This window comes from Electrona antarctica (assembly GCF_951216825.1).
Source record: "Electrona antarctica genome assembly, chromosome: 7".
Lineage (NCBI taxonomy): Eukaryota > Metazoa > Chordata > Actinopteri > Myctophiformes > Myctophidae > Electrona > Electrona antarctica.
Window position 1 is genome coordinate 34,512,986 of NC_136812.1, and position 25,823 is coordinate 34,538,808.

A 25,823-nucleotide genomic window follows, 5' to 3' on the forward strand; every position below is an offset into this window, starting at 1 on the left:
CCTGGAACTTTCTTTTTCATTGATATATTACACCAGTGGTTCCCACATTTTTTAATGTCAAGGACCCCCAAATTGACACGTATTAGCCCACGGAACCCATGCATAAGAACATATTTTTATGACTCTAGCAGTGATTCTCAACCATTTTAATTTCAAGTACCGCCAGTGTGACCTGCATTAGGCTACGGATCCCCATTTAATGGCATTTTTATATCTCTGACCCCAATTTATATTGTAAAATCAATGTTAATTTAACTCTGAGAGTGTACAAATGGAACCATTTGTACACTCTCTGAGTTCAGACTTTTACGGGGGCCAGTTTCGAATTGCAGCCGTCCGTAGGTGCCCTTTGAGAGCGGTTTTGAAGGAGTCATGGGATTTGCATGTCTTAATGACTGTTGGTAGGGCGTTCCACATTTTGGTGGCATAGGAGCGAAAATAATTTAGTCCCTTGTTTGTGCTTGTTTGTGCAAATCTTGTGGACCAGACCCATTGCAAGATGCTGTACTCTGTCGTCGACCCTAAGCCATTCCAGTCTGTCAAAGTGGGCAGGGGTGAGGTGGGTTCGGGGGGTGAGGCCAAGTAGGAGCCTGACCAGTTTGTTTTGGGAAGTCTGGAGCCTAGTTTTAAGGGCATTTGAGGTGCTGTGGTACCAGGAGGTGCATGTATAGTCAAAGAAGCCTTGTACGAGGGCTCCTGTTAGGGTCTTCCCTTTAGGGTTTAGGGTTTGCTATTCATCGTACGATGAAGTATACATGGCTTAAGTGATTAATGTCCTAACAGCACAATATATGCAAACATTCTACAAATATTCTGCAATGTTGCATTCGGTGAGGAAATGAATGTGATCTGACGTAACGGTGTGAACTGAAACCCCTAAGGGGATGTTTTCTGCTGCACCCGCACAGTGCACAAGTGGTGAGTGAGTGGGTACACAGATCTGGACTGGTAGTTTTTAGCGCATCCCATTGTGTTTGTGCTGGACGGAACAAAGCAGTCAGACTGGTTACATCATGCTCTTCCTCCCAGCAGAGCAGCATCAGAGCAGGCTGATGTAAGCCCAGTAGTAACAGACCTGCATGGTGCTGTGTGCAGTCAGCAGCACACTTAACACCGATCTCTCTGCTTGCCTTAAACGTGCTGTAAGTGATTTTGTTGTGGTTGCTCTGTATTCTGATAGCATGTCATTGTTATAGTACATCTTGTTTTGTTTTGTTTTTTGTTTTTTTTGGGGGGTGGGGGCTTTTCTGCCTTTATTTGGATAGTAGTAGTGGAGAGTGACAGGAAACAGAGAGAGAGAGAGAGAGGCAGGGAGAGACACGCAGCAAAGGTCGTCAGGCTCGGGAATCGAATCTGTGACACGCTGTCAGGCAGCTGGAGCCTATATGTGGTTGTGCCTTAACCACTAGTGACTAGGCCATCGGCGACCATCATTGCTAAATTACGTGTACAGTGACAGGGGTATCCCCAGCTCTCCAGAGAGCAGAAAATGACATTTTCAGGTTGATTAATTAAATATCCAATTTTATCCAGTCAAGAGAGAGAACTCATACAGGATACAGGATAAACAAGTTGGAAGTGAATGATGCAACCAAAACAATTGGAACTGGAAGACTATACAATTGAAGCTGATAAATAATTGGATTTAACCTGCTTTATACCAATCTGGGAACGCATCTGCAAAACAAAGGGTAAACAGTGCCCACTTTTCCTTTGACGTGAGTCAACAGTCTGTCTCGAGAGACTAGCTTTTTACTAAATAGCTGGAGACATTGGAAGACCCCATTCAATAGAAACAAATATAGAGCTTAACCTAAAGTAAGCCCCCTCCTCCTTTTTGAGTGGTGTAAACCACTCCTACAACTGGCTTTTGTGTGCATAAAAAAATGACCATGGTTGCTATGTTCAAAATAATTTCTGACGTAATTAAATCACACCCGGGTGAACTGGATGACCGTAGCAACCGTGGTCATTTTCTCTGCACAGAAAAAGCCAGTTGTGAAATCACATCCGGGTGTGATTTCATTACAATTTACAATTTACAATTTAGGCATTTAGCAGACGCTCTTAATCCAGAGCGACTTACAATAAGCAAGAACAAAAAGCATGGGAATACATCACATATGTAAAAAGCATTTATCGCGAAACATGCGTAAGCTAAGAACGTGACTAGAACATATCTATATAATGACACTATACATATAAACACTATACATATAAACTATACACTATACATATAAACTATAACTAGAACATATCTATATAATGACACTATACATATAACACGTCAGATCAGAGCTGATCAGGCTACATAATACCTTACCTTATTTCATTACGTCAGACATTACGTCAGACCACAGCTGATCATGCTATATAAAACCTTACACCACTCAGTTCACACGGGTGTGATTTTATATTAAACGTATCACTAACACTTACAGTACACCTCCTTTAATGGACAACTGACATGATGTAACCTGCTTCTGAGCCCGACTTGCACAGCCAAATTCATTACAATGTCACCGAAATGGGTAGCAATTAATTTCTCACAGCACAACGTAATTAATCACTTTCACTCAGTTAATTAATGCTGGTGGAGCCCTACTATCCTAGAATAACACTGGAGGGGTTGAGTTATGACTGTGATGGTTTGTGTCGTCTTTAGGCGCACACAGGCACAATGGACATCCAATACAAACCTGTGCTTGTACGGCTCGGGTACCTTATCATTTGTGAGCAATGAGCATACATCAATGTGAGCGGGGCAGTTAATTGGCAGTTTCCTTTCACCGTTTTGCTGATCATTCTCTCTACTCCACTCTCAGGCAAATCACAATCGAGGAAGGCGAGCAGAGAGCCAAGGAGCTGAGCGTCATGTTCATCGAGACCAGTGCCAAGACAGGTTATAACGTCAAACAGGTCAGCCAGTGACTTGCATACAAGACTTTCCATACTTTTAGACTTTTAGACGTGATTCACACTTGTGTGTAGGCTGTTTAAAATGGGTAGTTTTCAACGCTTTAAAAAGCTTTTACCAAGCTGCAAACATGTAGGAAGTGTGTTTGCTTCACTGATGGTGATAAGGGACACTGTTTGAAAGGCATGATCTGCCTTCCTTAATGCACAATCAATGTCTGCTGTACTCTGCAAATGTGTCTACAGACTGACATGGTCATTTCTTTCTGACAACGATAAGACTGATTAGTCCTGCACTGTCTTTCTGCAGCTTGCTGATAGGATGGGAAGTGTGGCCCGGGTTAACAAATATATTCCTTGAAAACAACAGAAACAACAGCTGTCTGTTCACTTAATAACACATTCTGAGATGAAAGCCAGCCGAACTGAATAACGGCCACCACAGCGGAGCTATTATTGTGTCTGTGTCAATGAACGGCGCTGCTGGCAGACCCGTCTCCTGCTAGCCAGCACCGCGGCACAGACAAGTGGCCATTCTTCACCTAGCTTTTCAGCGAAAGCGCTAGGGAGGGACAGCGTGGCGTGACACTGCTAAAACACAAAGGTCTCAGTCGTGCTCCCAAAGGCTCCAGTGTTCACACTGTTTATAGCTGTCTCATCTCCCACCAGTGGTAGAAATAACTAAGTAGATTTACTAAAGTACTTAATGGGTAAAATGTGTATATATTTTACTTGAGCTTTGTATATTTAGTATTTACATGTTTCAATACTTTTACTTCACTACAATTATTGGAAAACGTATACAAGTAAAGGTCCTTTACCTTTTAGATTTTGATTATTATTACAAAACATTACCAATTAACCTATTTTAGATTGTGTCTCTTAACCCATTCTGGGCTGGGTGTTAGCATTATGTTATGCTTTAGCTATTGAAAAATAGCAGATCTACAAGCTCATAGCGCGCCACCGAGTGGCGCGCTACGAGCTTGTAGGTCTGTAAATTGAAGAACGACTGACATAGAAACATAGCTTTTTCAGAAAACTGTCAGGATGTAGAAGACATTTTTAGAATCTGATCTCAGGTCAAAATGGGTTAATGAAATACACCCGCACACTGTGTATCTGCTCGGTACATGAGTATTTGCTTTCGGTCCCTCTGGACCTTCTTCAGGCCTGATGACGGTCCGGAGGGACTAAACGTTGCATTATTAAGCTTATACAATGTGTCACGATGCTACATGCTGTGAGCTGGCAGATCTCCTATTTTCAAAAAGAGTTTGACAAATTTTTAAACATTTGAGTACTTTTTTACTTTGGTGCTATTTCTGATGCCTAAACCGCCCACACAATTTGTACAGGGCCACAGGCTTATCTGAACTATTGCATAATGAATGCATAATAATGACTCAAGCTGTCACTCGTCAGAATTAAACCAAATTTATACTCCATCGCTGCCTAAAATAATTGATTTTCAAACAAGCAATGCATTGCATCGCATAAATTAGGCTTTAATGAGTTAGTAGCTGTCTCCCATGGCATTGGACACTGCACATTGGGACTTTAACACTTTGCTGTAGACAGAGGTTAAACATGTACTAAAAGATGTGCCGGCAGCAACTTAGTCGATCACTTTGGGGGGAATTTGGTTATTGGCCAAATAAGATTGGAAAAAGTATGTTCAAAATGGAATGTAGATCTCAAGATCGATATACAGTAGCAACAGCATATTTATGATCTATGACTCCAGATTTGGGCAACGTTTAAGCCAGATCAGAGCCCCATTAACCTCCGGGCGGCGGTGGCTCAGGGGTAGAGTGGCTGGATGGTAACAGCAAGGTTGCCAGTTCAAACCCGGGCTCCCCCAGAATTGGTGTCGAAGTGTCCTTGAGCAAGACACTGAACCCCTAATTGCTCCTGATGTGCTGGTTGGTGCCTTGCATGGTTTCCGCCGCCATCGGTGTATGAATGTGTGTGTGAATGGGTGAATGTAATGCACAATCTATGTAAAGCAGGCGCTATATAAATGCACCATTTACCATTTATTTACCATTATAAAATTTAAGATACCGGTAAATATTTTTAAGTATAAAACCTAGTAAAAACAAAATGAGTGGAGGTACTAAGACGGTTCAGAACCACGGCATGATAACAAGTACAAGTACAGGATGAGAACAGATCTTAGAAGTACCACAGTAGTATATTATGTAGTGTCCTGGCTGTTTTTAATAATGCAGTGATGCTGTCCAGAGCAGTAGCTTGCAGGCATTAGAAGAATTGTCTGAAGGTTCTTTGCCTCAAATATTCATTGGCCAAACTGCTGCACAATCTAAACCAGAATTAAATCAGTGTGGACTGGAACATGTCCTCCCGGTTTCATATCGTTGGGGAACAGGTTCAGGGATTACAGATAAGACCACTGAGGCTAAAGTACTCTCATTTGATCAGGGGGAGGGAAACGGCAGTCATTTATTAGTTTAAAAATGTATTTGAACTTCCTGTGCCGTCACTCAGCCCTCTACTAGGGCCATGGAAACATTTACCATCGACCACTTGTTATGTTGCTGCACAGAGAATTGAAGATGATTGGCCACGATGGATACGTGTGTCAGCTAAATGCCTATTGTCATGTTATACATTGTTGCACACCAGTGTGGGCACAGAGATTCGCAGATCTACTGTACAAACGCAGAGTGCGTTGCACCGCATCAGCTATGTTTGTTGCCCAACACTGGCACTTAACGGATATATTAGTGCCATAATGATGCAGATTTCACTCATAACAGTTTTAATACCAGCACCTCCTTGGTGGTTTCAACTGAACAAACCATAACAGAGGCAGCTATTTGGATGGTGGTTTGGACCATCATGCCTCTTCTCCTAGTCTGCTGGGAGCTGGCTGCACTGTAGGCGCTCATGGGGATTAAACGGCACTATCTAGAGCCAGTGAAAGACTGTGGGTGCCTCTGGGAAGCAATTTACTGTACCTCTCCTAGCATGCCCCTCCTCTCCTACCTAATGTAGGTGATGATGAAATGCACTGGTTCTCAACATCTGGTCTGGGAACAACGAGAGGTCCAAAATGCCCTTATGGGTCTATGGGCTCCATTTTCGTTTGAGCATTCTAAATACACAATTTGAAGTCTCATTTGTGCTGACCCCTATGGGGTGATGAAACTGAATGAGCAAATGGAATCGCGCACGCCGCACAATGCCTGGCACAAGCCAAATAACTTATTTGACTAGACAATTATATAAACACAATGGACACAAGGAAGTGGCAGGCACTCACCTCTGCTGATTATAGGACAATTACAAAGAGATGCGTAGGAGAATAAGGAGAGATGATGCAGCCCGCACTCCGCGGACATCTCCATGGAGGCGTGCCGCTACACCAAAATAATTTGGCATACGGCTTACGGGTGCTTTTAAACTCCACTATCGCCTTCTCAAATGTGTGTGACCAAAATAGCAATTTAGGGGAAAGCGTGCCAACACGCTGGACCAAAATTCCATTAAGGGACAGAGCAAGCTCCTATACTCGTAATTTCCGGGCAGCGGCTGACTTGCAGGCAACGGCGGTGACAAAGATATCTCTGAGAAGTGTACACATGGAACCATTTCTTTATCTTTGGGACCCCAATGAATATACACATTTTCAGTGTTCAGTGTGAAATAAATGGACCCTTATGGGTCCATTTCTACACTCTCAGAGTTACAGAGAAACAGTGATGTAATGGACCTGAATGCAATAGTCAAGCAGACATTTGAGGATATTGTATAGCTGTCAGCTGTTTCTGTTACGAAATGGAAGAAATAACCTGTATTCCAATTCATCCAATCTAGTTATTATTCATTATTTATTATCTGTTAATACTTTTCTTTGGTTCAATATTATCTGTTAATACTTTTCATTCACTTCTCAAATAACAGCTTGTGGACGATTTGCCACAAGCTGAAACAAGTTTTCAGTGACTTGCTACTGGCAGTCAAAATGCAAAGTGAAGTGCTGTGATGGAGTGTGTCGCACCTGCTGTGCTGACTCATCCAGTGCATCTGTGCTAGAAGATGGGCTTTAAGCAAAGTCCTGTATTCAACATTTTACTTGATAAAATGTACGAGTAAAAGTAAAACATTACAGTGTGCTCAATGCACCAGACAAAAGGTAAAATTATAATTATTTTTAAATAGCACCTCTACAAGCTCACACAACCTTACAGATCGGCTATTTTCAAATATAGCTAAGTGGGGGTTTGTATTAATAATAATCAAAACCTGCAAAGCAACTAGCTCGCAGCGCTGGGAGGGAATGTCTTGCATGATTTAGTAGAATCTTGGGATACCATCTTGAATTTGGCAATAAATAATTAGCTGATGGTAATCCCACTGATTCAGTCAGTTTCTTTAGCCCCAAAAGCAAGCGTTAAGACACACAAAACACCTTTCTAGGTTGAATAGTAATTTAATTTGTGTCACGGTTTGCAGGTGTTAGGACCCAAATGCAGGAACTCAAACAAAGGCAGGACAAGAAGATCACATAAACTTGACTTTACTTGGTAAATGACATGTAGGATAACAGAAGTACATACACTGAACATAAAACCTGACTTAAGATCCAGCACTGAACAAACACAAGGCAGAGTTTAAATAGTCACCGGAACTCGTCACCCAACCTGGTTCAGCTGATGGCACTCAGGGCAATCATAGTTAGAGGAGCAGGATTTGGGAGAGACAGAGGAAAATCATGGACAAACAGGGAGGGGCTCAGGACGTGACCATGACAATTTCAGATATACAGTAGCTATTTTAGGCCATCGTGAGCAATATTATTGCTTAAATGACGGGGGTGGAACATGGAGATCCTCAGGTAGGTGGGGCAGGAGGAACTGGGAATAAGTGGTCAGCAAGGGCTCTGGTGGGGGTCATCACAGAGACGTGTCAACACGGAGCAGAGGGCACATGCTGGTCATCAAGGGAGAGAGGACATCAGGGCGTCGGTCAGCCAGGGCTCTGGCACTGTTCATCAACAAGACACTCAACGCGGAGCAGAGGGCACAAGCTGGTCGTCGCCTCGTCGGGGGAGGAGGGGACATCAGGATAATGGCTAGCCAGAGCTCTGGCGCGGTTCATCATCAAGACACTTAAGGAGAATTCCATGCTAGAAGGCTTTCTTACCTTTATTTGTAGTTGTTACGTCCCCAACAAAGAGGTCCAGGTGTTATTTTGTGCAAAAGTGCATTATTGGCTATTTCCCCTAATATAAGCCCTCAATGGGGGTTGGGTTTTTGTGCCAATTCGCTTATTTCTATCAAAATAAGTAGTAAAGTGTGCCGCTCGGGATACTATTTACATATATAGGAGGATATTATATACAAAAAATATAGATTTTTGAGCGATGTAAATAAGCGAATTAGCATAACACCCCATAGCCCCATTCAATGCAATTCAATGCAATTCATTGAGGGCTTCATTGAGGGGAAATAGCCAATAATGCGCTTTTGCACAAAATAACACCTGGACCTCTTTGGTGGGGACGTAACAACTACAAATAAAGGTAAGAAAGCCTTCTAGCATGGAATTCTCCTTTAACACGGAGCAGAGGGCACAAGCTGGTCATTAGGGTAGGTAGGGTAGGGCGCTGCACAGGCTGGTCTCCCAGGTCAGTGCAGGCAGGAACACAGGACTTGACAGGAGCAGGAGGGTGGGGTCTCCAAGTCTCAGGAAGGCAAGACAAGGGGGACGTAGGAAATTAGGATCCTGGACAGTGACATCAGTTGTGGAGCGCAAGGAGAGAATGGCCAAGGTGTGCTCTGTTCAGCATTGGTGAGTTCTGCTAGGTCCAATGATGGCTGGAAAATCTAAACGTGTTACCAATTGCACAATCTTTATGATTTTTGACATAGTCCCGCCCAGTTTAAAGTTTTAAAATAATTGTAGTGGAGTAAAAAGTTCAATATTTGCCTCTGAGATGTTTTGGAGTACAAGTAAAAATGATCTTAAAATGGATATACTCAAATAAAGTAAAGGTAACTCAAACTTGTACTTAAGTACAGTACTTGAGTAAAGGTATAACTTTCCACCACTAAGAGTGTTGCATGCTGGGAGTCAGTGGTCTTGAGTGAGCTGTTTAACTACTTGAACCCACGATTCTGGGGGGAACATTTGGCAAAAATAACAGATTTTCAAGCTGTGAGCTTGAGCTTGTAGATTGGGTATTTTTGCCAAAGAGATTTGCTATAGACGGTCCAGTACAGTTGTAACTCGTGTCTGTTATACTAAGCATAGAGGGTTTAAGTGTTTATGTGTACAGGTGAGAATGGGCGATGTGTCCTCAGTGTGAGGAGTGGCACGTCCCCAGCGTTCTGGAGAGGAAGTCACAATGTCCCCATTTCTCTCTCTCTCTCTCTCTCTCTCTCTCTTCTTATTTTCCCCCTTTTACAGCTGTTCCGACGCGTGGCGGCCGCACTCCCCGGGATGGAAAGCATGCAGGAGACGAGCAAAGAAGGAAGTATCCTTTTGGCAGACACTTTAATTTTAATATGTAAATCCTGTAAGAGTATGATAATGAAACCATAGTTAACCGAAGAAGAAGAATATTCGCTTAGAAATTACCTTATATATAGGCTAACGGAGTATACAGAAATCGGCACGCCTGACCTCATTTCAGTCTTCCAGTGATGATGTATTGGGCTCCGGCCCGCCTCTTGTCCAATTAAAGGAGGGGTGGTGCGTGCCGCTGGAGCGTGCCAGACCAGTGTAGCCTGCTGGGAACAGGGTGAGAGGTTTGTGTTGGGCCGGCTCCTGTGGCTGTGTCACTGGTTGATGGGGCAGGGCCTTGGGGCGGCTGATTTAACGCCCTGACTGAACGATCAGTCAAATCCTTAACAGTATGGCACTGTCCTCACTGGCACCAATTGTTAACTGAGTGTGCCACTGACTTGGCATCGTTTAAACCCCTCCCACCACCCTAGTCATCCTAACTAACAGTGATGAACAAAGTATACTCAACCCCAGTACTGGGATCCTCCTGGTCAAATATTACTACTCTACAAGCGAAAGTTTTTTAGTATTCAAGCGTGAAACCTACCAATTACAAAGTACATTTTCTTTTTTAATATCATTGCATTAATGTATTAAACTGTGGAATTAAAAAAAGGAAAGTTTCACTCTGGATATTTAGCCCAGAGGTTCCCAAACCTTTCCATGCCGTAGCTGTCTCTCACTAGTTTTACATCAGTGAACACATCATACCGGCACAGCAGTATCTGTGGGGCTCAGTATGTGTGCTGAATATCTGTCTTCAAACTATGAGATGAATATCTTCATCTTATCGTCATAAGAGACAAAAATGAAACAATTAATTTTGAAAGGCATGGAACAAGGTTTTAGGTCTAATTTTCAAGTCTCATTACCATAACATGGCCTCATCGCCTTAATCTTTAATAGATCCAGTAGTGGCTGGGATATTTTGTGTTGAATTCCTATAATCATTAATCATCAAATTATTAGGCCTAAGAAATGATGCCTCTTTGAGTGTTTAGCGCCAATGCAGCATGCACATTTAACTCTGAAAGTGTCCATTCTTACACTCATAAGCACTATGCAATCTCAATGGTTCCCAAACCTTTCTGGCCCACTTGAAAATCTCAAAAGTGTTCGCGGCACATCCATCTGACCATTTAACATGGCAGCCATTCTGCTGCTGTGTTAAGTAGTCCTGGGAGGGACTAATCAATTATGTTCCGCCTTGGATCGAATGTTAATAGTATACTTGAAGTTCCTAGTTTATGTTCCGGTATCTCAATGAAAACTCATTTGTCGAGGTTTTAGAGAAAAATACTTTTTTACATTAATGTTTTAATCTTAATTTTACATCATTACAATCGTAGTGTTTTGCCAATTATTTGGGAGCCCACTTGCAGTGGTGTGCACAGATAGACACTAGGGGGTGCTAGAGCACCCCCTGCCCTTTTGGCAATGTGCCATTTCGGGAAAAAAAAGGAAAAAAACACTTTTTTTCCCCCCTTTTTTTCTTATTTTGTACAGTTACACTGTACAGTATGTGGACCATGGTAACATTGATAAATTTTTGATAAAAAGCTTCTAATATATTATTTAGGCCCCACAATCTATAAATCTCACACTATTAAGTCAACCGGCCGGTTCCACGCGCTGCACAAAGTGCCCTTTTTTCCACTTGAGCACCTGCCCCTCTAAATGTCTGTGCACGCCACTGCCCACTTGCAATATCATCACGGCAAACCAGTGGGCCCCGGCCCACAGGTTGGGAATCACTGCTCTATGCAACTAAGTCCATCTTTATTAGACTATCACCTGGGAATAGAGACAGCATATTAATCTTTATGCTCCTGCTACAGACCAGTTGAACAGGATGTACTGTTCCCCTCTCAGACGGCAGGGTAGATTGTTCCACGGCGTGTTTAATTTGGGTTTCTGAATTCATCTTAGACAGCCCAGTGGTCTTTCTTATTCCCATGCAAGCAGCAGGGCGCCATCTCTATGGTAACTGCCGGCGAGTGATTTATGAAAGTATCTTTTCATTTCAACGCGTTGCATGTCGTAGCGCTGTCATTATCCCTTCCATGTGAAGCTGTCTGACAGGGTGTGTCCTGATAGGTGGTGCCCTGTGGCGGTCATCCTCTCCCAGCAAATGGGAGGGGAATAAAAACCTGTGCCAATGTAATTATTTAGTCACAAGCTCTTGTTAATACTTTTCATTAGTTGAATATTTATGAAACACACAAACGCATATAAGCAATTTCACTTTAATTTAAAATATAAAGAATAAAAAATAGGAACATGACCAAATCTGACACAGATCTTCAAGCTCACACAAGATATTTTAACGACACAAAATATCTACAGATGAGGGGTGTGCAGCCAAATACTGTACATATTAATTTGGGGGGACAGATGAAAAAGTTTTAGAAGCACTTCACAGAGCTCCGATCAACATTTAATGATTGGAGCCCACCGCCTTGTATTTTAGCAGGATCTGTCTCGCCCTCATTAGCCGTCTGATCTCTTCGCAGCAGTCAGCCCTATCATCAAACAGCCCTCAGAGCTGCTCAGGTAGATACTAGATAGATAGATAGATAGCACCCTCTGCTCATTTATGGGCAGGAGGGGGGTAGATTTTAAAAACGTGTGTGTGTGTGTGTGTGTGTGTGTGTGTGTGTGTGTGTGTGTGTGTGTGTGTGTGTGTGTGTGTGTGTGTGTGTGTGTGTGTGTGTGTGTGTGTGTGTGTGTGTGTGTGTGTGTGTGTGTGTGTGTGTGTGTGTGTGTGTGTGTGTGTGTGAATTGACATTGAAAAAAATCTAGAATAGACTAAATCACTTGAGCCCCGTTTTGTGTTTTACAATGGTACACATTGATTGTTGAGAGGTTGCATATCTGCAACTTTCTCTATGTTGGAAAAATGTCATAGATCATCGATTATGTATATAATCAATTTAATTATAATCAATTACATTTATTAGTTTGATTGACTTTTGGTCAATGTGTTTCTTGTCACTGCTCGTGGTGCACAGGCCACATGTCCAGTAAGTGTTATCTCCTCTTCTCAACAGGGTTTTAATGAGAGCTAATGGATGTGGGAATAAGGCATGCGAGGGTGAGAGCAGGGGTGAGGACATTGTTAAGACTTATGACAGATGATCAGGATGACGGATGGATGGCTGGCTGACTGGTGACGCTTTACCAGCCTTCAGACTTTGTCTCTTAATGCAGTGAGTGTTTTGAGCTCATTTCCTGGGGTATAGGTAACATTACGCTGCTCCCTTATAGTCTATAGATACGAAGGATGGATGGATAGAAAGAAATGATACAAATAATATAAATAAGGACATGGGAAGAAAACCTGTGTGTGTGTGTGTGTGTGTGTGTGTGTGTGTGTGTGTGTGTGTGTGTGTGTGTGTGTGTGTGTGTGTGTGTGTGTGTGCGCGTGCGCGTGCGCGTGTGTGTGCGTGCACGCATATATCACATGCTATCCATATGGCATTCCATTACACTGTGATGTTTACGTTCCTGGTCACATCAAATTGGTGGATGGACAATGTCCTGGTTTCACTGCACAGCAGATGGAGCAGAACACACACACACACACACACACACACACACACACACACACACACACACACACACACACACAGGCAGTAATAGTGTTTATATAGTAGGTCAGCTGAAGCTTCCTATATCCCATTGATGTTAGAGGATGAATTGGTGACGCAAGGAGCAGAGCCGGGGGAACTCTCCCGTAGATATTTTAGAGGATATTTATTATCTTCCGTTTTCTTGTAATTGCCTGTTTGAAATTGGGGAATGGGGTGGGTCTACTGGGTCATGGTGATTTATGGTGGATGTCAGGGCCCGTGAGGCTCAAAGCTCTTCTCTCTACAGCAGGGGTTTTCACCCTTTTTATACCAAGTACCACCACAGAATATATCTGGCTGTCCAAGTACCACCAACTGATTATTATACAAATACAGGAGCGTAGACCTGCCCCATCCTATTCAGCTATTAACACAGGAGTAAAATGTAATTTATTCTTTTAATCAGCACAACTGATAATATTTCCAATGTGATTAATCCGTCCTCAAATCTTCTATTAATGGCTATGCTGTCATTTCAGCAACAACTGGAGAGCCTATTTCAACCAATTGCTTGGTTAGAAGAACTACCTTTTTATTAATATAAATATTTCATTCTACTTTAGTCTTTTTTTGTCTTTTTTAGGCGACTCCTCTGTGTACCACCAGAGGGGGGGCTCAAGTACCACTAGTATACTAGTACCAGGTTGGGAACCTCTGCTCTACACTACAGACTCTGCATATTATCTCCACTACATGGCTGCTGCAGACCGTACAGTCTGCGCCTGATTTATGCTCGTTGTGAGCTGTAGAGAGTGACTATTTTTGCCACACTCACGGTGCGGCCATGTCGATAAGAGAGATTCAGAACGCTACACTGTTGCTTATTCCCACTTTAGTACCTTCTTTATCTGCAAATTAAAGACAAGCTCCGCCTTTTCCTCCATGGCTTCTTTATGCAGTATGTAACGGCACTTCTCTCGTTTGGAATGCAAACAACACTTGAGGCATTCCCTACATTGCACAATACGTTAAGTACGCTGAACATTTTGCTGTGTATATCTGTGTACATACTACATAGTCCCTTGTCCATTTGAGACATTGGGCAATAATACAACTTTGACTTCATGGCTAGTGGTTCCAGGCGGTCCTCAGCGAAATTAGTTAATATTGCATCACAATCAGTTTAACCACTTTAACCCTATTTTAATACATTGGCTATTCAAACATATAGCCATATATAGCCCTAATACCACCACTTTTGCAGAACAACATAAATGATACAAACCAACAGACAACTACACAACCCTTTGTTGCTCTCACAAGAAGGATGCTGGCAAAAGGATTCAAGATAGAAGAGGGTTTATTTGTCACTCACTGATACAGGTACAGTGAAATTATCATGATGGCACTGGCAGAATGGCAGCAGGCCCGAACTGGTCCGCGGGACCACCGGGACCTTTCCCGGTGGCCTTCCGTCTATTGGCGTGCCTGCCTGTCCATTTCTTTATTCTTTAAAAAAAAATCATATAACTTGAGCGGCCCCCTACGGTCGCGGCCCACCGGGAATATGCCCGGTACGTCCTGGCCAGTCCACCACTGGGAACCATTACCCTAGCACACAGGGTGGTCTGTTGCGGAGAAAGGGCCTGTGCATTTCCCTTCCTATGGGAATGCACAACAAGCATATATATGCGTAACAATGAAAGGTTGCCCTTCAGAGGACACCACCATAATGACATCCCATATAGGTGGGGAAGGGAAAGGCGTGCGTTTTGCATACACACACATATTCTTGCACACTGTAAAATTTGCATGATGTGTGACCGGTAATATGCTGTCACAGGAGTCTAAATATAAAGAGAGCGGCAGAGCACAGAGAGTCATTTGGGCTGTCAACGCCCTACAGTACCTTTTGTTGCCTCTAGCACTTTACAGCAAATGACTCAGCAGGAAATGGCCCCATCTAGTGCCATTAAGGCCACACTGCAGGCCTTCATTACATCACTCCAAACAGAGGGAGGCACTCCAGCACAGTGGTAGCCTTGCAGTGGCCAGATGCAAATCTGCCAGTGGCAAAGAAATATGATATGAGTCTGGCCAAGAAGCCAGGCTAGCACAGTGGTTCTCAAACATTTTCATTTCAAGGACCCTCAAATTTATAGATATTTGCACAGACCCCCATCTGAACAGATTTTGCCAGGTACCCCATAACAATTTTAATTCTTAAAAATGTATTCCACATTTTTCATAGATGTATCTCTGTTATATTTACCTATTTTTTTCTTAAATTAATGCCCTATTTTATACTTCATCATGATACTGTAGCAAAAATCTACAAGAACGATCCCACTTTGACATCTGTTCTTTCCACTGCATTCTAATGAAATATTATATTTGCACAAGGGCAGGGATCCATAATAGTGGTGGGTTCAATAATGTAACATAAGGCAAGGCCGAGTCTATTTTTGTATAGCACATTTGAACAACAAGACATTAAGTGCTTTACACAAAACATTAAGTATTGAGACAGAGCATTAAGATAACAGAAACACATGAAAAGCGGCTAACTGAAAGGTTCAGCTTTGTCATCATAGTTGTGGCAGACCTGCAGTTTTCTCTATGTAGTGGTTTCTCCACATCAGAGTCACAGAGCAGACTAGTCCCAGCTGACCTGAGAAGTCTAGATCAGTGTTTCCCAAACTTTTCAGCTCGAGACCCAAAAGATACATTTGGTGTCTCCCGGGGAGCCAAAGTTACAAGAACACATTAAACCCTATTTAATTGCAAATAGCATATTTGTGAGCTTGTAGAACGGCTATTTTCACTATTTGTATTTGTATTTGTTTTTTTGTTTTCATTCATGAATTTCTAAGGAAAATCTATTTTTTATTTAATTTATGATATATTTTTTTAAATAATTATAAAAAAAAGAAATGTTACAAAAAGGGGATACGCCATAACATTGGTTCTGTGACCCCAAAATGGGTCCTGGTCCATTGTTAGACCACTCTAGAATCTAGAGTAGACCAAACAGAGTCTAGATGCTTCATGAGCCTTGTTCTGTACTTATTTCTGTACTTGCATGGGTTATATATTACTTCTGGTTTGCAACAACCTCCTTAACATGTGTCTCTAGTGATCGACATCAAGTTGGACAAACCACAAGAGCCACCGACTAGCGAGGGAGGCTGCTCCTGCTAATCCAGCACACTGACTGCACCGGAAGACATCATTCTCACCACATGCTTGTTGTGTTGCTTCCTATCGGTTAACATCCCAGTTGAGTTTGCACATTGGAATTTGGCCTCCTTACCCGAGTGTTGGTCATTGGTTTGAACTGGCATCCACACAGATTTAGGGTATAGAGCAGTGTAGCTTAACTTTGATAATGAAATTGCCAAAAAGTCTTAAAAATTGCAAAACTAAAAAAGAGAGTCATGAACAAAAAGACCCACGCCCCCCTCTATGTATGTCCCACATGTGTAATTGTGTATACCTTGTTTAGTAGAAAGGTAGAATGATAGTTTTCCTTTTTGTTCCTTTTTGTATTTTTGTACATTCAGGGAAATCTCTCTGGAAGGTTGTTTTTAAAAGATGCACCCAGGCCAACCAAGTTCTCTACTTCTGACAGAGCGAGCTTGATTGGAAACGGAGAGAAGAGACAGGACAAACGGAGCAGTAACGTCTGAATATCTACCGCATGCATGACAAAATACGCTTTTATTTTGAGTATAGGTTACCGTCTGACCGTTTGAATATGTAACCTGCTAACATTACACCAGTTACTTGCATACTTGAGTTCAGGGCATCATTTTCTTTGTCACGTGCGTGTGTAAATTAATATACTTTATGTACAGGCCACTTTTAGAACGCAGTTACAGAGGGACTCCGTCATGTTGGTGTCATTCTGCCCCACAGCCATGCCACATCACTGAGTGATGGTCTTCATCGTTTGTTTGGAGCAGCTCACAGCCCAACCCCCCCACCCCATACACTCATGCTTCATTTTATACGTTGTACGATGATGTCGCACGCTGATGTCGCCCGCTGAAAATGGCTGCTATTTTTGGGGAGCGACACCGGCATGCAACAAAGTATAAATCAGGCTTCTCTCTCCAGTGACATCTGCCACCGTTGTGTGATGTCTGTATGTAGTCGTGATCACTTTAGTGGCAGTGTGGGCAGTGGACAGCAGCACATTTTACTTGGAGAGTAGAAGCCCTTGCCTTGCCTCAGAGAGGAACACTTTGAAAACAAAGTTCCCTGTGTGGTATTCTGTATGCTGTACGTGTAAATGTAGAAATCAGACCTTTGTGTAGTGTGAAGATCGGCGTCACCACTGGAACATGGTGATCTCGATGGTCACGGCCGTTCACTTGTGAGAACGGCTCCATTCCCGTCAAACAAAGAAAAGACTAATTTGCACATGTAGACCTTTCAGGTGAATATGAAGTGATGAAATGCTTCATTTGTAAATAATACAGCCACATAATTCCACTCCCTGTCCCAGTTGTCACTCGTTCCAATTGTCATAGGAACCTGTCACTAGACGTGTCCCCCACAGAGATGAGGTTTACTTTGCTGCTTGTGTTATAAGTTGTAACTACTACTACCACTACCGAAGTTGGCATTATGCAATGTTGTAATGTTGTTTTAACGGAATCTGGTCTTATTTTTTTAGAGCCAGGTATATTAATGTGCTGGTGTTCTGTTCAACCAGTGACGAGAAACACTACTTTAATCTGAATCGTCTTTGAAGTGAGATCTTACTGCACTTTTTAAGAACCTGTTTTAGGATTAGAGTGAAAATGTAGTTCCTGTAAGTCTTATAAAATACTCATTATCTACATAACATTTGGAGTACTGTGTCTTGGAATTTAGTGTAGAATGCAACGTTTTACAAATTCTCCACACCTTTCCAAAAGAAGAGCACTAGAGTGAATGATTGCGGACTGTTCCTAACACAAGCAATGAGCCAAATAATATGGCCGAGGCCGAGTTGTGTCCAGCACTACAAGAGATCTTAGCTGGAACACTCCCTCTGTTGTTGGTTTGGGAGTGATGAGACCAGTTGAATCGCAGATGCTGAATGCTGAACAGAACAAACCCCCATAGAATGAACACGAATATTTAGTTTTTTTTTTCTTCCTTGCTCATGGTTATTTATTCGAAAGCTTCTCAGCTCCCGCTTGATGTGATGTGAGGAGACTCGTTGGGAGTTTGCTGTCAATGCAATTGTTTACAAGCAGTCTCCTACTTGAAATCTCCCACCAGAAATTCTCAGAACTGTGAATGGCAAGAGAAGGTGTGTAGAGACGAGCTCATGTTGGCACACCGGAGAAGTTGTACTGTACAGTCGTGACCTAACGCCCTGATTTATACTTGGTTGCGCAGAACACAAATAGCAGATCTACAAGCTCACAACGCAATACGTTGTGCAACCATGTGGTTGATGCGCAACCACTTATGAATCCGGCACGTCATATCCTCACTAATGCCTGCTCTACTCTACTGTACCAAAAAGAAAAGAGTAGGTCATGTCCTTGTGTATCATGTTCCTGTATTGCCGACTTTTCTGCCTCTTCCGTTTTTTTGTTTCTTTGTTTGTATTGTATTTCTGTCCCAAGTATTTATTACCCTCAAACTTTGGAATGTATTGCTCTCATTACTGACCATGGAGCCTTGTTATCAGAGCACTTTTTGGGAAGGGTTGTTTATTTATAACTAAGGACAAAATGATTGATCAGTTGCCATGCACACTCATTTGTACTACTTATTTGTTATGGAATAAATTCCACCCTTGTTTCCCCACAGTAAGAAGTATCATTGTAACATTCCTAGAAATGGACCAAGGTTTAGGTGATGCAGCAGAGAATGTGCTTATCGTGTTGGGGTCTGTTTACGAGGGTGGAAACCACGGCCATTCCCTGAGGGTGCGTATGTTCTGTCACAGCCCTGTGGAGCTCACTTGGTCAATCCAGACCTGGCTCTCTATTCACACTGTACAGAGATCTAGCATGTCTCTCCAAATGATCAATAAAGATGTCTTATTACCAAAGCCACAGCAAGTTCATTTCTTTTCTTATAGAACACACAGCATGGCAAAATCCTCAGTGTTTAAGTAATTCTGAAAGTGTTAAACATGTGTTTACACACTCAGAGTTGTCCATATGTCCCATGATGCAACACAACCAATTGTTTAAAATCAAATGTATGAGAACTACATTGTGCTGCCATCACAGGAAAAGAAAAAAAAATATATATATATATATATTATATGATGCCCATATCTATAAGGTGGTTGCACACTGGTGTGTTTTTTCGCTGCGTTTTGCGGATCCGCAAGTAGTAGGCTATTTATCACTAGCTGTCACCAACACCCCACTAGACCCCACTAGAGAACTGCAGAAAACGGATACAATCGACCCCGGTCCGAAAAAAACGGTAGGGGCTATGGACGAAATTATTGGCGGCATTGTGCAAACATGATTGACATAAAGTGAGGTCAATGTTTTATTTTTTACGTCCTCCAATATTCTCTCCGATATTCGGTGCACCGGTGTGCAAACACATTTAATGCGTTATATTCAACTGACTATTCAACTGACTATTATTGAGTAATCAATAATAATCCTAACACATGTTATACTGTAATTGCTGGACAGATACAGGAGGACCATTTTTTATATTGGCATGTGTGTAAAAGTGAGTGGTTGGACATCATGGACATAAATAATTGTCATATAAAACTTGAGGATGCATTATACAGTAATCTGTTTATCTCTGTACTTGGTCTGCTCTTGTTTCCTTAATCCACACCAAATCTCTTGTGAGCTGTAATTGCTGGACACGGCATTAAGATGCTTGACCTTATATGTCATCATTATAAAATTCTTTGTGTTTTTGTTATCGATCATTACGAGTGCTTATAACTAGACCAGTGCCAGTTAGAAACTGGTCTACTCGGGAACGATGCAAGTTGGGCACGATGCAAGTTCGGAATGCAATACCATTGTGGGCCTACCAGTTGTCAGAGTAGCTGTTGAATTTGTGTGTGTCCCTTTTATGCCTACAGACAGTATATATGGATACATATATCCATATATACTGTCCCTTTTATCTGTCCCTTTTATGCCCATAAATTCTGTGTGAGGCATGCCCAAATATGAGTTCAGGCCAGTCTATGATGTCATTGTCAATACTATACAGTATATGACATATTAATGGGAAGGGAAGACATCAGTGTCCTCTGTATATGGGTATTTGTAGATTTATCTACATTTTTGGGTCCTAGCAACTTCCCAATCCGCACGTCTTCGACGATATGCACGACAAGTTTGAAGTCAATCGGCTGGCTCTCAACATATAGGCTGGTGACACACACACACACACACACACACAGATGTCGTGAATTTATAGATAGATTATAGTAGTGTATATTTATTATGGACATGGGCTTTATACATTTTAGAAGGTTTTTGTATTTTTCTTTCTGTCAATATGGTCGATATGATTCCTATAAATATAAAGGCTCAGTTGGAAGAACTTGGAACTGTATATAGTATGTTCCTCATAATTCTGACTTTATATAATTTGTGCCACTTTGTCATCTCGTGACAAAGTCAAAATTGTGCGATGATTGATGCTCAAGAGAATAACTTAATCCTACAGGTACAGTACAAGCGGCACAGTCAAGCAGGCTATGCTAATACAACAATACAATGTAACGATGATATTAGTAATAGTAATAAATACTGGATGAGATAGAAATCAAGTTAAAGTAAGTAGAGGTAGTAAGTACAGTATGATAAACCTCTCAAGTCAGCCAGGTAAAATATTTTAGCAACAGCGTTGAGTTGTGTGCTCAGCTTTAATGTTAGAATTGGAAGAAAAAGACGCTGTTATTTTTATTATTCAGTGGTGCAAATCGGCTTCCATATATGGATTAAGAAATGTATCTGAGTTAATACAAAACAAAACATGACTCTTATGACATACAGTATGATGGACCATTGTGTGGAAGTTTAACAGGACATAAACTTTGAGCAGCCTGTATCAACATCAAGCAAGGCTGTGTACTTGTTGTGGATGCACACTGGAAGGTTTCCAAGCTGGTTTCCAGTTTGACCAGGAAAGAAAACTGTTGTTGTTTCCACTTTGTATTAACAGCTTCTTGAGAATCTGTACATTGGATCTCTCGTAAGTGAATGTTTTGGCTTGGTGTCCGCTATCTGTCCGAGAGCCCCTGGGGTGCCTGTTTCTAGACGCATGTAACGTTTCACCTCAGGAGTTTATGAATATATTCAAATCATCTAGTGGCTGTAATAGGCCTAGAGTCCCAGACCAAGCAATATACAAACAAACAAGATGTACATTTGGGGTCTGTAGGCCATATACAGTCTCAACTTTTGTTTAGACTTTTGTGCCTCATCAATATCATTCATCTTAATCATGTGACAGTGTAGCATCACAACGACCCAACCCCCTATCTATGTGATGAGTTGTGTAAATCTTGATTTATTTATTTAACCTATTCACTTTCTAAAAATGCATATTCTTCTGTACAGCACTGAAGACATAGGCTACTTTTAATGTTATTGTTTTATCTAAATTAAATAAGAAGTATAAGGGTAATCTTTATAAGGTCGGTCAAGGTCATTACTTGATATTGGTGACCAAGGAACTGCCAGTTAAATAATTTTATGTATGAAATGTGTCCTTCAGCAGGCCTATGACGCTATTGTGCTTCCTTTCTAACAAAACTAGCTTTGATATCCCATGTTTTCACTAGTTTACAACATTTAATCATTGCAATTCATATTTACTGTATGAATACTGAATATTACCAGTTAAAATATTCTATGGCATTTTTAGGTATATCGAGGAACATAAATATGTGCTCACACAAGACACTCTCCCTCCCTCATTTCCCTCCCCCTCCCCCTACTCTCCCCTCCTCTCCCTCTCGAGTCCTCTCCCTCTCCCCTCTACTCTCCCCTCCCTCCTATCCCTCCTCTCCCTCCCGAGTCCTCTCCCTCTCCCCTCACCCTTTCCCCCTCTTACAGTCCCCTCCTTTCTTGTTGATCAAGACTGTCTGACGCCACACACAACAAACTGTTGCCTCACAATGCTATACCTGTATTTGCTCTGACATCAGGGATCTCCATATTGGCATTGCCATAATGGCATAGTGTCCACAGTGGACATACATCTTAAGTATATCTTGACATTGCATTTGTGTACCTGCACTGAATATAATGCATAATTAGAACATTATTATCACATCAATCAACACTAGGTAACTTAATTCAAGGTAAATTGTTGACAGAGGTTCAGGTCATCTTAGGTTATTAATATTAACATTAGCATTGAAAGTAGCAAAATACAGAGGGAATATACTTCACTTTTAAACTTTGAAATATTGAGCGGTGCCGGAACCGGGGCGGCCCCCTGGGTGCGTTCCTGGGGGTCTGGATGTTGCGGGGATCCCCACACGGTACAGTTGCACCGCTCACTTATACTTTATATGTATAATATAGATATATGCTGCTAATAATAGTTCAACAAACCATTTTTTTCCACACTTATTTTCAGGTTATTTTTCACAGTTTTATGAAATACAAAAAACAAACGTATTATTAGAACGATTATTGATATTTCTGAATGAATCACAAATATCTGGAGGTTATAGTGATAGTCATTCAGGGTAACTAACTAACTACATATTGGCCTTCAGTATAACACCAGTATCTTATATTAATCTGCAATAACTTTGTTTTGTTGACTCAAGCGACTAAAACTAATCTCAAAGTATAAAGTCTAAAGCTATTTTACATACAGTACTATAGATTTTGGTAGTTTTTTCAGTGTACATTTGATTTGTATCCATGATGACAAATCAAATAAATATCCATCATTGTATGACTTACACATACAGTACATACATAACCTTCAGTTTATTTAAAAATGGCCTTGAAATTGATTATTGCGACAGTAGGCCGCAGATTACTATGAAAACCTGGAAAACCCGTCAGTCAGTCGGTCGGTCGCTCACGCCTCCATATATGGTTGTCAGAACATCACGCCTTGTGACATCACGCTTTGTGACACGCTCCATATATATGGTTGTCAGTCCATCACGCTTCGTGACATCACGTCTCGTGACACGCTCCATATATGGCCGTCTCCATATATGAAGATCACGAGGCCTCGTGACACGCTTGCCGCCACGCCACATGACACGCTCCATATATGGCTGTCTCCATATGTCGATCTGACATCATCAACCCCTCTACGCTATATATGGCCATAAGCCCTGGCCATATATAGTATGTTCGTCAATCTAGTCAATTACACATATAAATCTATATATGTGAAAACGTAAATTAAAAAAAGAACAGGTCCATATATGGGCATTCCCAGACGATGCCCTAATTGCCTAATACAATCCCTGTTATGCCCATATGGAGATCCTTGATGTCATCAATAGTAAGCCCATATATGGGAATGTCAATATATGGCCATATTGTGTCTCAGTGTGGTTGCCGCGACGCGAGTCACACTTGCAAATGAACCAAGCTGGTACAACACATGGATCTCCATATGTGGAGCTGACTATCATCACCTGGATCTCCATCTGTATATATATATATAGAGTACTGAAGGACATTTTACTAGGGTACATTTAATGACAATAGCAATGGGCTTTGTTCTTGAATATTATATAACAAGACGTTTGTGATACTCCAACTAACGACATGTATTAGCTTTTTCATGTTTGGCTACTTTGAAAACCTTTAATAGCAATGAGTAAAGAGGTATGATTTACAATGATTGTTAAAAGGACAACAAAAAGCCCAGGGGATTGTTTCCATTGTGGTCCTGACTCCTGTGTATTAAATGCATTAAGACATTAACACTCAAGATATTACTACAGTATGTAGATGTCATCAATAGTAAGCCCATATATGGGAATGTCAATATATGGCCATATTGTGTCTCATGATAACCAGTGTGGTTGCCGCGACGCGAGTCACACTTGCAAATGAACCAAGCTGGTACAACACATGGATCTCCATATGTGGAGCTGACTATCATCACCTGGATCTCCATATATGAAGATCACGAGACCCCTGGATAGCCATACATGGTTTGACATACTAGATCTGCATATATGGAGCCGCCCAGCAACTCTACATCTGACCTCACTTACACCAGATTAATAGTTTAACTCCTGCTTCTCAACTGTGCCGTATTAAGAAGCTCTGTTGTTTCGTTGCTTCTCGCCCTCAGGGCGTCTTACTGCATGTGTGTATATATATATATATATATATATATATATATATATATATATACATACATACATACATACATACATATACACACAGACACGGGGTACTGAACACTTGGAGTACTGAAGGACATTTTACTAGGGTACATTTAATGACAATAGCAATGGGCTTTGTTCTTGAATATTATATAACAAGACGTTTGTGATACTCCAACTAACGACATGTATTAGCTTTTTCATGTTTGGCTACTTTGAAAACCTTTAACAGTTTGCAATGAGTAAAGAGGTATGATTTACAATGATTGTTAAAAGGACAACAAAAAGCCCAGGGGATTGTTGTCTCCACCAGGCCGAAGGCATGGGGAGAGAGTATGTTTTGCACTCCGTCCGTCCGTCCGTCCGTCCGTCCGTCCATCCGTCCGTCCGTCCGTCCGTCTGTGACCAGCTAATCTTCGGCACCGTTAACCCGGTCGATGCCAAATTTTGCACACACACTCCCTGGATGCCAACGATGAACCTCTGCCCCAAATTTCCAGAATGGCCTGTTATAGCGCCACCAGGAGGCCGCTTTGTGCAAAACAAGTTTTTGGACAGTACACCTACAGATTTTGTCCAAACATCACGCAAATTGGTACACAGTCTCTCTAGAGCAAGGGTTTTCAACTGATTATGAACCAGGGACCACCACCCTGACTGAGAATCAACCTGGGGACCACCACCCTGACTGAGAATCAACCTGGGGACCACTACCCTGACTGAGAATTAACCTGGAGACCATTGTTGTGTTGGGAGGTGGGATATGGGCATGGTGTGGGGGAAAGAAATTAACCTTCCATATTAAACTCATGTTGCTGTTCATTGTAACTTACTCTATGAGTAAGCAGACACTTGCGATTGATTATGGGCACATTTCCTTATAATGGTGACTCAACCAGGCAAACTGGTACGGTTTCCCTTGAGATTCTAACTCACCTTTCTGTGGAAGTTCTTGACATCCGACTTCCCAGTAACTGACAACATCGACGCGTCATCGTTTGTCACCAGATCATTTACTGCATTGTTTCTTAACTTGTGGTCAATGCAATAAATCTTCACTTTCCTACATTACTAAATGCATGGTCAGGGACCACATGCAACACCTTCACGGACCACCAGTGGTCCACGGACCACCTGTTGAAAACCCATGCTCTAGAGCCATTCAACAAAACGGGTCTTTCAGATTTCTCGGACTCCATCCTGATTGGCTAAGATTGGCTTCCAAAGTTCGCAGGAGTGCTCAGTTTCAAACAAAATGCTGCAAATCATGATTTTATCCAAATTTCACACACACACACACACACACACACACACACACACACACACAGGTCACCTGGTGGAGACCTGTGCCCAGAAGGGCACTTTTTCTAGTTTCCATTGTGGTCCTGACTCCTGTGTATTAAATGCATTAAGACATTAACACTCAAGATATTACTACAGTATGTAGATGTCATCAATAGTAAGCCCATATA

General features: G+C 41.8%; 1 protein-coding gene across 2 annotated transcripts in view; it reads left to right on the top strand.

Moving 5' to 3' along the window:
- Nucleotides 1–19,061, top strand: part of rab6ba (RAB6B, member RAS oncogene family a) — an 88,145-nt gene extending 69,084 nt beyond the window's left edge. The window contains exons 6-9 of one of the 2 annotated variants that reach the window (XR_013790497.1): nucleotides 2,826–2,919; nucleotides 9,355–9,421; nucleotides 16,162–16,304; nucleotides 16,589–19,061. Coding sequence is in view for 1 of the 2 variants with exons in the window: in XM_079506850.1 (XP_079362976.1) it covers nucleotides 2,826–2,919; nucleotides 9,355–9,421; nucleotides 16,162–16,226 (226 nt within the window). In the remaining variant the exon portion in view is untranslated. Of the gene's footprint in view, nucleotides 1–2,825; nucleotides 2,920–9,354; nucleotides 9,422–16,161 lie in introns of both variants that reach the window. The other variant, XM_079506850.1, reaches the window with a different exon arrangement.
- The last annotated feature ends 6,762 nt before the right edge of the window (nucleotides 19,062–25,823 follow it).